At 43.4% G+C, this 12,085-nt stretch overlaps 1 protein-coding gene across 6 annotated transcripts in view; it reads right to left on the bottom strand.

The window, feature by feature from the left end:
- Positions 1–8,304, bottom strand: part of DGUOK (deoxyguanosine kinase) — a 29,133-nt gene extending 20,829 nt beyond the window's left edge. The window contains exon 1 of one of the 6 annotated variants that reach the window (XM_027072177.2): positions 7,872–8,304. In XM_027072177.2, the coding sequence (XP_026927978.1) occupies positions 7,872–8,037 (166 nt within the window). In that variant the 5' untranslated portion in view covers positions 8,038–8,304. Of the gene's footprint in view, positions 1–6,776; positions 6,957–7,871 lie in introns of those variants that run through there. The other 5 variants (XM_027072178.2, XM_015064040.3, XM_053200776.1 and 2 more) reach the window with 5 other exon arrangements.
- Between the last annotated feature and the right edge of the window lie 3,781 nt (positions 8,305–12,085).

The raw sequence follows: 12,085 nt of genomic DNA, 5'->3' as shown, positions 1-12,085 counted from the left end.
ACATGGAATTTCTACCGTATGGGGCAACTGAATCAAATAAGAAATATTTATTAACTGCTTAAAGCATGTTTAGGGGCGCCTGGGTGGCTCAGTCGGTTGAGCGTCCGACTTTGGCTCAGGTCATGATCTCACAGCTCGGGAGTTTGGGCTCCGCGTCAGGCTCTGTGCTGACAGTTCAGAGCCTGGAGCCTGCTTCAGACTCTGTGTCTCCCTCTCTCTCTGCCCCTCCCATGCTCATGCTCTCTCTCTGTCAAAAGTAAATAAACATTAAAAAAAATTAAAAAAAAAAAAAAAGTAAGTTTAGCATTCAATTGTTTTGATTGCTTCATAGGTCTTACTTTTGGTTTCCTAACAGGACCTGACTCTCTGGGGTTGGGACCCAGGAATCCACATTTATAAGTATGCCCCAAAGTGATCCTGATGCACACTTATATTTGAGGTTGCTGTCCATTACAATCTGTTCAAAATCAACAGAGGTAGTTTTTTTGTTTTGTTTTGTTTTTTAATATAGGTTCTAAAACCACATACCAGACTACTGAATAAAAGCCTACAGGCTTATCATGAAGTACCTAGGAGACTGACAGGAATTACAAATTGGTTGAGTTTATATATTATCAGATGTCTGCCTGCCCTAAAAAGTCTCTAGCTTAAAATATTTGGCATAGATGGTCAATATTTAGATTGCAGGTTGTTGATTAAATCTAGAACATGGTTCCTGCCTATCAGTGAAAAGCTATTTTAATTAACAGGAAAAGATTAAGGTAATTGAGATGGCTGGGATTAAGTGACTGTTAGAATTAAATGCTTTAAACGTTAAAAACAATCTAAAAAACTATTGCAGATGGACAGGAAGGGCCCTCAGGGTTAGAAAATGTCAACTTCACCTCTGAGATCAGACACTATTAGTTCATCTAAGGGCAGTCAGGACTCTGAGAAATCGACTCAGGCCATTTAAGCACACAAAACCCAGAATGGCAACAAATTTGATGTAATGGGAAATCTACAGTTCCAATTACTGGAATAATTACACCAGGGCAACAGCTCTACCCTGCACCCCAGTGCCCATTCGAAAGCTTCTGGAAAGTCAGTTGAGTAGTCAGAAGCTGGCTTCAGCAAAGAATGACAGTAAATGGTGGTGGCAGGTCCTAAGAGCTGTGCCATCCATGTTGCTCTAGGGCTCAGAGAGCCGGGGTCATTTGCCATAGGGCAGTAGTTCTTAAAACCGTGTTCTAATGGAACTCAGCTGTGCCAGGCATAGGCCACAAATATGGAATAATTTTAAAAGATAATTCAGTTATATATTTATTTTAAAAGCACACACAACATAACTTTTTTTTAGTGATATAATACCTAATCATAACAGGTTTTTCTTCTTCCTGCTGGGGTTTTGGTTGTTGTGTTAGCTTTTTTTTTTTTTTTTAAGACAAATGTTTTAATGTGTTCCAGGGGCTTCATAAGAGTGGTGACATCTGCTTCTTTCCTGCTACATTGGCCTTCTCCTAGCAAGCAGAACACTCATGTCCACCAAAAGCCATTCCTCTTTATGCAACACTGGGCAAACAAGAAAAAGTCCTCCCTTTGTCCAGTCTCTGTGCAGAGCACCAGCTTCTTATGATATCATTATCACGATAGTTGGATCCCAGGTTCCCTGTTATCTTTCAATATACTCTTTAATATCATGAAATTTGGGAGGTATCAGATTGCAGAATCAAACCTTCCCTTCAGGCCTTGGCTATTACTGAACTTTACTATATGCGCCATGACTTGAAAAAGGGGGGAAGGTACTTTCTTTAGAGTATATTAGTTCAACATGTTGATTTTTATTAGCACCAAGACTGTCATTCCACAAGCTGCACCAAAGAGTTCCCTTGCTAATGTCCATCTTTTCCTTTTTCTCTTCCACAAATTTTTCTATAAACTATGATGCCTGCTATTGCTACATTCTGCTAAAACCGAGCAGTCAGAGTGTAATGTCCAAAATAATGTATTATTTTAAATTTAATACAGCTGTATTTCATGTGAGCCTCTTAAACATACCATCACCTCCAAGCATTTTCCTCTCCTGAACAAAATGAAAAACATGGCAAAAATCCAATTCTGAAACCTTTTACCAAAAAGCAAACAAAGGCAATATATATAAAACTGCCTATCTTAAACACAAAAGTCTTCCAAAGAAAACTGAAAGCCTTTACTTCAGGAACTGCATGTGATGCCACATTCATCTCTCACTCACTCGCTCACCAGATGTTTATGAGATGTTTATGGAATCGCTACTAACTAGTAGGTACTATAAAATGAATTAGGCTGAGATCCTGTCCTCAAAAAGTTCATAATCCACCCATGAAACAAAGTACCTAGGTTCAGAAAGGCTCTGAGCCTAAAAGCACACTGGGCGAATGTAACAAAAATCACTCAGCAGGCTTAAAAGAAACATAATACATTTTTGCCCTCATTCCTTTTAATGTTTTTCCTAGGGAAAACTATGTTTACCAAAAAAAAGTTGCTCCCAGCTCCCAGCAAACAATCCCAACAATCCAAACCGCTCTGTTCAGCATGAGACCCTCACTGGTCTGGAACACCTTCCTCCCCCACTTTGCCCACCACAGGATTCATCCTTTCACTCCCTCCTTCTCCGTGAAACCCTCCTGAACTCTCTCCAGCTCCACGTCACCTGGAGGCAGAGCTAATTACTGCCTTCTCTGATGTACCAAGGTATTACATTATAATTATTTGTTGACCCATCACTCTCTCCACTTGCTTTTTGAAGACACAGACTGGCCTTGTTCCCTTTGCATCCTGAGTACCTAGCCAGGTCCTAGGAATGGAGATGGATGGAACGAGGCGAATCACAGAAACAAAGGCTCCAATATACAACGTTTAGAATAAATAGTCTCTTTTCCGCTAGGATTCTTTGCCCAGTTGTTTACACGCAATAAAAGCAAAAGATGAGCATTAGTGATGTTAGAATGCAGGAAACATGCTATTAGGGAAGCTCTCTCCGCTGCTTTATATACAAGCCTCTAGACTGTAAAATTGATAAAGTTTCTTCTGCTTTGGTTGGGTCTTTGAAAACCAAAGTGAGAATGGTCTGAGATCACTCACTGCCAGTATTTCATATGGTAGTCCTTTGTTCAACTGAGGTTTGTAATTACAAAATAACTGGCTTTGGGAGGCAATAATATACCGTAGCCATGAATACACTTAGAAGATAGGCTAAGTATTTCTTAGATTTTCAGGCATTGTTCAGGCACCAAGTTTCTGACGTTCCATCACACATGGCAGATGGCTTCACAGCTCATACCAGACACATGAGCAGGGTGTCTGCACTTACAGGATCAGATCAACAAGACTTGGAGCAGCAGGACTACTAGAAAAGCCCCTCTAAACATATCTAACTTCAGTCAGGACAAGGGTTTCCCTTCCTCTATTCAGGTTTCCTGGATGGGTACTCATTTACTTGCGGATGCCACCTGTGATTAGAGAACAAGCTCAGTCCTGACTAGGATTGTAAAGCAGTTTGACATATTCCTTCCGTGGGCACCAGTGACGACCTTTCACGTGGATGTCAAAGCACAGGAGCCAAACATGTGGTCAACACTGAAAGAATACAATGGGTCAGGCAGCGGTTAAGTGCTGGTGATGCCAAGATGAGCAAAACACTAAGCAGCCAACCCAGGGAAGGTCTCAGCAGAAGTCAAGTGCTGCAGCTTGTGGGTACAAAATGTTATGGGAGCACACAGAGGAGGCAGTGACTAATTCCGCCTGAGGACAGTCACCAGGCTGTGTGGGGTGATGGAAGAGTTGTGGGAGGTAAAACCAGAAACAGCCAGATTAGGGTCCCCCAGTCCACTGGTCATTAGTCACACTTTCCTTGGGCAAGTGCATCCACTTTCAAGGCTTCAACAGCTACCCCCACCATCAACAACTTCCATACCTGAAAGCTCAGTCCCATCCCTCTGGATTTCAGGCACATGTCCTAATCTACCCCAGAAATCTATCTCTGTATGCCTCAGAGGGACCTGATAACTAAACATATCACTCTTACCTCCCCAGACTTCCTCTTCCTTTATTCCCATCTTCAGTTTCCAGTCAGTGTCCAAACTAAAAGCCTCACTGTCATCTTCTATACTAGAAGTGGCCACCTAGTCCTGTCAATCTCACTTCTAAGAATCTCTCTCAAATGACTCCATTCCTCTCCGTCCTTCCATTCCCTCTGTCCAGGCCGGCATCTTCCCACACTCCCACTACTACAACAACAGCCACAAAACCAGTCTAGCTACAAATTCTGTTCCTGCTCATTCACTCAGAGCAATGATACAAGACACTATGGGTACTGCAGCAAACAAGACATATAAAGAAAGTGCCTGTTTTATGGACCTTCCTATTTGTTCATTCTGGCCAATTTCTGTTTTAAAATTAATCTGGTTGTGACACATACCGGCCTCAAATCTTCAGCACCCTCCCCCGCATGGTCCCTCTACTAGCATGGTCCACAAGGTTGTTCAACATCTGGCAAGTCTACCCTTCCACCCTCTTGTTCTGCCACACAGGTACATCCCTGTTATTAAAACTGCATGTTTCTTCAGGCTTTGCCTTGGCAAGTGTTACCTCCTGTACCTGGAACATTCCTTTCTCATCTCCCCCTTGGGAATTCCTACCCCAGAGATTCTGAGTTTCCATGCCCAAGCAAGCATGGCACTCATCACATGGTACAGGAATGATGTTTAGAAGTCTGCTCCTCCCACCTGGCTATGAGCTTCTTAAAGGACAGGAATTGTATCACATGTGAGTCTACCCTCATAGCACATATTCGGTAAGTCATGGTTCAAGAGAAACCAAGGCAGAAGCATATCCATCTACAAAGGTTAAGACGCAAAGGTCAGGAAAATTGGTCAGGAAAATCAAACTTCACCTAATGGCCTGTCCAAGTACTTCTTTTGTGAAGTGCTTTGGTACCTCTGTGGGCTCTGAGAACAGAGCTTCCCTTAGAGGCATGTTTCCCAAAGGCAGAACATCTTGAACACCATCAGGACCCTCCCTTCTCAATCTTTTTGATGTTTCTGATTTGGCTGCAGAAACACACACAGATGTAGTGACTGATCTCACTTTAAACCCATGACCACTAAGTCCAAGTGGGTCCTTAATGCTGCCTAGCAACTCTCTACATTTCTCTTGCTCACTCACTAGACTAATTCATGTCTTTCCTCTCTCCTCACACCCACTCTGCTTAGCTGACCCTTCTTCCCGTTTCACTGAGGAAACAACCAAAAGACCTTCCCCAAGTTCCCACCACACCTACTTGAGTCAGTACTCATTTATGTTGCCACACACACCGTTCCTAGGGATAAACTCTGCTCCTAGCTTAGGCCAACCTCTCTCCACTTCGGCAAGAGATTCCACTCCTTGCTTACTAAAATCACTCCGGTAATTATATCCTGTCTCCTGCTTCATGAATTTTTTTGCCCCTCTACTAGACCATTTCCACCAGCTTAAAAATATGATCCAATACCTCTTACAAAAAGAAAAAACTGGAAACAACCCCCTCAAACCTTCTTCCCATTTCAGCTACCACCCCATGTCTCCCCTTTCTAGGAAAACTTGTAGTTGTCTGAATCCATTGTCACCTCCCATTCTCCTTGAACCTATGCCAATCAGACTTTCACCCCTACTGCCCCTAAAAACCGTTCTTCTCAAGTTCACCAAAAAGCTCCATTACCTAAACAGCATTACACAGTTGAACATTCCCACTCCCCAACCACCTTCTTCACTTTGCTTCCAAGATATCATTCTCTTCTGGTTTTTCTCCTACCTCAGTGGTCATTCCTTCTCAGTTTCTTTTGCCTGATTCCTTCTTCCATCTAACTGCCCCATGGCTTAGTCCTTTCCATCAACACAACAAGGTCTCCTGGCTTCAAATACCATCTACATTTATACCTCCAGTCCAGGGAGACTCTGAACTCCAGACGTATATATCAAACTGCCTCTTCAACACCTCCACTCAGATATCTACCAAGCATACAAAAACCTAACACGACTAAAGGTAAAATCTTGAAACCATCCTCTGTGCTCAGTCTGTTCTTCTCATTCTTCTCCCATTTATGAAAATTTGGAACTCCCATTTTTCGAGTTGCTCAGGCCAAAATGATTGGAGTGATCACGGACCTCTCTTTACCTCATACTCCATCCACATCTGCTACTAAATCCAGTTTGCCCTGCCTTAAAATGTGACTGGAATCCAACTGCTTCTTACCACCTCCACGGTCACCACCCTGCTCGAACTCACTGCAACTCACCATTGCAATAACCACCTGACCCCTACTTTCAACATATCAGCTAAAGTCACCTTCTTATAATTTAAGTCAAATCATGTCACATGACAGCGCAAATCTTTTCCAGTGGCAAGTAGAAATCCAACACGGACTACAAGGCCTATGCAATCCAGCCACCCCTTACCTTTGGACCTCATCTCCTCCCATTCTCCCCCTTGCTTACTCCACTCCAGCCACAACAGCTTTCTTCTTGTTCCCTGAACACACTATCCACCTTAGGGCCTTTGCACTTGGTCTTCCCTCTGCCTGGAAGAGTCTCCCAGTTATCCACATGGTTTCATCGCTTTCTTCTGGTTGTTGCTTCAATGTCACCTTCTCAGTGAGGCCTGTCTTGACGAACCTATTAAAACTGCAACCTCCCTCAATCTCTCACCCCTGAATTTTCTCCCATCACATTCATTACTATCTAATATATTGTTTACTTAATTCATACTGTTTATTATTTACCTCTACTAGAGTTCCGTGAGAGCAGAGATTTTTATTTGTTCTGTTCAGTGCTATATCCTCAGGGTTAAGAACAGGGTTAGCATATGGAAGTTGCTCAAAGGGTTATTTGTCAAATGAATAAAATGAGAAATTCTCAGTTGGCTTCTAGGCTGTCTTCAATTTTCAACACTTATTCAGCACCTCAGCAGGTAAAAGCATCAAGTCAGAACTTACTAACGTTAAACTGAAGCAGGGGCGCCTGAGTGGCTCAGTCGGTTAAGCGCCCGACTCCGGCTCAGGCCATGATCTCACAGTTTGTGCATTCGAGCCCCGCGTCAGGCTCTGTGCTGACAGCTCAGAGCCTGGAGCCTGCGTCGGATTCTATGTCTCCCTCTCTCTCTGTCCCTCCCCTGCTCATGCTCTCTCTCAATAATAAACAAACATTAAAAAAAAAAAAAACCGAAGTGTTATGCTTTCATTTGGTTTTTTTGGTTCCTTTTTATCTAACATACCGGGTCTCTACTCTTGTAACAGTTACTTTTAAAACATGTTTTAAGTTTAAAAAGTGAGTTTCTTCTAAGAAAAATGTTAAATTATATGGGACTAGAAGAGAGACATGGCAAAATTACTGTAAGTGGTATCTGAATGACTGAACTTTAAGAACTCTCAGGGTAGGGCTACCAGATAAAATACAGGGCGCCAGTAAATTTTAATTGTAGATAGATAATAATTTTTTCTAATGCATGTCCCAAATATTGCATAGGACACACACACACACTAAAATCTGAAATCCTATTTTAAATGGCACTTCACCCCCCCCCCCCCAAATCCGACATCCCTATTTTAGGAGAACAAAAGAAATTACACCCTGCTCCTTGTCGCATTCATTGCGATCAGAACAAGCTGGTGGAACTCCTGGCTATCTACGGACTTCGTGACTGTGGGAGAGTACTGAGGCCTGACATCCTAAAAATCAAAGAGGCCTCTTTGGGAAGGGAAAGGCCCCGTCACATCAGATCGCGGGGGCAGGGTGGTCTTGGCCCAGCTCCCTTTCCCAGCCTTTCGGCCACCAGCTCGGGGGAGGCAAAGGTTTGGCAGCCACTTTCCGGCCCTTACCAATATTTCCTTCGATGGAGAGCTTTCGAGGCCCGCGCTTCGCGTGCATGCCCCTGGAGGGGGACACGCCACCGATTCGGCTCTGAGCCATGGAACTGGAAGGTGTTCGCAACAGCCTTCGAAGGAGCTGACCCGTGGTCATCCCACCCACGACTCGCGCAATCATCACTTCCGCGGATAGCACTTCCGCCCCCGGCCCCGCTGTGCAAGCGCTCCGGCGCGCCTATGACGTCAGGAGATCGCCGGGCAAGAAGTGGGTGGAGTTCAGCTGGCCGCGCGGGGAGGGGCCGAAGGGACCCCTGTGTTCTCGCGAAATTTGTAGCAAAGCAACGCTAGGTGGAAAAGACTTCTAGTGCGGGGGTGCGGGAGCGTTAGTAACTGCAGTTGTCTGGGAGGCTCGCTGTCTCGCTGTTTGTCGGAAGAGCAACATTGTGAAAGAGACATACGCTCAACAAGCTCCTCACCTTTGTATTTTTGTGTAACTTTCAAATAAGTCATAACTAAAGACAAAGTAATTGTAATTTTAAATGAGGCTTTTCCAGGTGTTTGCTTTTTATTCTAACTTGGGTAGAAATTGGACTATTTTAAGCAGGAAAATGACGCAATCTGATGATCTACACAAGTTAACTTTTTCCCATTCATGGTGACGCGCAGCACAATGCTGGCACATGACTAAATAAATCAACAAATTAGTTCATTACATCCCACCTCGTATTTTGTCTCTTGAATGAAATAAACGTTCACTCTGTCGATTTGCACAGCAGCCAAAAATCCCATTAGGATAAAGTGGGTGGAAGCTCAGGATGTGAGTGGAACTCGTTTAAACCGTAGATTGGGCTCTGTGGGTGTGAACCACGGCGAGGGTGAGCTGCAGGCCAGCGTGGGGCGGTGGGGAATCTGAGTGGGATTTGTAAAAGGATGAGCAGAGCCAGAGTAGAGAGAGACTTGGCTGGTGTATAAACCTGGAGTCTTGCCGTCGGTGGAGACCTGTGCTCTGTGGAGGGTCAGGGACAGTTCTGAGCTGCTGCCACCCGGTGAGGCCTTGACTGGCTTTGTCCTGCCACCACCACCCCGTTGTCATAACGACCTCAGAACTAACGAGTTATGAAATGTTGTCAGAGGGTATTTCCACTTTCCATCGTTGAAACCACAAGAGTCAAACCAGGAGTCCAACAGTTAAAACGGCCTTCAGGCAACACCTTAGAGGGAGGAGGTTTTAGGAAATGGGGATCAGATTGCGAGGGGTTGGGGAAGGGTTCGTGGCTGGGACACCTGTCTTGCATAGCAAGCATGGGACCTTTTCTTATACTGATGTTTATATGAGATGATTGAAGTGATGTTCATTTACTAAGCACATTATTTTTAAATATAGATTATAAATTTATTTAGGATAACCTGGATGGAGCACTGATAGATACGGGAACAGCTAAAGTCAGTCCCATCCTCTGCTCCTACTCTCACAGGCACCTCCGTGTCAAATTATTGCTTACATTTCTTTAGCTATGTAAACTCAGACTTGGAAAATATTCATCCAAACAAGTTTGAGAGGCTCTCTGAGCCCCCAAGGTTTCCCTGCCCTCACTGCCATCTGGGATATCGGGAAAGTTAAATGACGATGTTGTTGGCCACTTTAGGTGCAGACAGACAACTAACCTGTTCCTAAAAGTTATAATTTTTTTAGACTTTATAGTAAAGTGTAATAAGTAGTAAAGAAAAGCGCATGCATCGTAAGTGTACAGTTTAATGAATTTCTCACAAACTGAAAATGTTCCTTGGATTCAGATAAAGAAATAGAGCATTGCTAGTATCTCCTGAATCCATTTGCCCTGCCAGTTACTACCCACCCCAGGCTATAATCCATAGCCTGACTTCTAAGAGCAGACAATAGTTTTGCCTGTTTTTTAGATCAGTGGAATCATATAGTATTTCTTTTATTAAACCTAATATCTATGAGATTTATCCATGCTATATATGTAGCTGTAGTTCATTCTCATTTTCTCCATTCTACTATCGATGGACATTTATGAGTTTCTAGATTTGGGCTATTATGAATAGGGTTGCTATGAATATTCTTGAATATGTCTTTTGGTGAAGTTAAGCATGCAGTCTTCTTGGGTAATACCTGTGAGTGGAATTGCTATGTGATAGGTTATTTGTATGTTCAGCATTAGTAAATATTCCCAAATAGTAGATAGTTTTTATAGTGTTTGTCCCAATCGACTCGCACCATCATGGGTGAGCGCTGTGGTCATCCTATATTCTTTTTTTTTTTTTTTTTTGGTCATCCTATATTCTTAACAACAGTTGGTATTGTCAGCTTTTTCATTTTGTCCAATATGCTGTATATAGTTTTCACCTGCATTCTCCTTATGATTTACGAAGTGAAACACTCTTTCCTATGTTTATTGGCTATATCGGTAACTTCTGTTTTGGAGGACCTAGTCAAGTCCCGTGCCCACTTTTCTATTGGCTCTCTGTCTTTTACTTACTGTTCTTTGTTCATTCTGGATATAAACTCCTTTATGAATATTTTCTCTCATTCTGTTCCTTGCTTTTAAAAAGCTTTCAAATTTCCTTGGTGTTCACTATAAGTAAAAAACTAAAATGGCCTAAATTGCCTGTCAGTTGTCCCAATATCAGTGATGACCCCTCTATTCCTTTTTATTTTGTAGTGTTCGTTATTATGTTATATCATGGATTCATATCTTTCTTGGTCCTAATTCCAAATTCCCAAGAGAGAGAATCTAATTGGCCCAGCTGTGCCCCAAATGAAGTTCTCATGGAATGAACATGAGTATTTTGCCCCACCCCATGCATAAAGAAGGAAGGCAATTAAAGGGATCATCATGAGCAAGGAAGACACCCAAAAAGGTAGTGATCGGTCCCTCCTAGAAGGAGCAAACAGGGTGTTTTCATCCCCCCTCAGGTGATGGCCAGAACACAAAAAGCAGCAGTGTCTTGGTGAACAGAATTACATCCTACTTGTCTACAGGAATGAGGCCGCTTTACGCTCCTAGAGTTTGTCAGATATCTGCTGGGATGTATGAACAAGGGTTGATTACACTACACGGACTCTTGTCATTCAGCATCCATTTCTTCACCCAATTTTTGCCAAGCATCTACTATGTTATCAGGCACTCTTTCTAGTCCTTAGAGTACAGCTCTGAAGGATTTACTGTTTTCAAATGTTTGTAACTGCTATTGTGACAAATAGATACAGACCCATATTACAAAAATGCTACAACATAGCCACAAAAAATAAGAAGGTAAACATATGCCAATGTGACCCTGACTTTCTTTTGCTGCTTGGATGTCTGGTCAGTTATAGTCTCATCTACATCGAAGATTTTCTAATGTGCTAGATGATGCTAAGTCAGTTTGGTTAAGCCAGGAAGTATGCTTCTAGAATCCTCTCCTGACAGGGCTTTGAGTTAGAGTCGGCCAAAAGAGGCCCGGGTATAAGATTCAGAAGGCAGAGCCTTAGCCATCATCTGGGGAGATGTCTTTCAGATACTGTGACAGACAGATGAGTTCACAGAGAGATCCCAGCTTGTCCTCAAAGCCCTAGTGTCTCCTTCCTGATCATCCTACAGTTGTTTCCAGAACTTCACTTCCTCAGCTATTCCCACCTTCAGGTAAAGTCTCATTCCTATAATAAACCCCTTCTTCCTATAATGTGCATGGTGGCTCTGCTCCCTTGAATGCACTCTGACTGATATACCTAATCATAAAGGGAGGCATTTAGGGAGCGGTTAGGAGGCATTTAGGGAGCGGTTAGATAGCCAGGGGTGAGGGTTAAGAAAGATAATCCACAAGCAGCACTTACCTCCCGGCACACAGTTACCACCCAGTACACATTACGTGGTAAGTGATGGCTGCCTTCAGCTTGGCCTTCTGTGCCTGGGACATTATTGCTATATTTATCTTTAGTTGATTTCCTGATGTATTTCATCTCTCCTCAAGCCATGTTACCCACCCATGTCCCCCTCACTATCAGCCCATAGTTTGACTTCCACTGAAGACTTCTAGGACAGCACTTCTTGAAGTGGGGCAAGACTGGGTGGGGAACAACCAGTCAGCTTCCCTGTCTTTCCCCACATAGAGACTCTGATGCACCCCTCTGCAGCAGGGATGGTCAGTGCTCCACATTTCCTCGGACCCTGTGTGTGTGTGTGTGTGTGTGTGTGTGTGTGTGTGTATGGCTGCCCTCTGGC

The sequence above is a fragment of the Acinonyx jubatus genome, chromosome A3, assembly GCF_027475565.1.
Source record: "Acinonyx jubatus isolate Ajub_Pintada_27869175 chromosome A3, VMU_Ajub_asm_v1.0, whole genome shotgun sequence".
NCBI classification, from domain to species: Eukaryota; Metazoa; Chordata; class Mammalia; order Carnivora; family Felidae; genus Acinonyx; species Acinonyx jubatus.
This window is presented reverse-complemented; position numbering and strand designations above follow the sequence as displayed.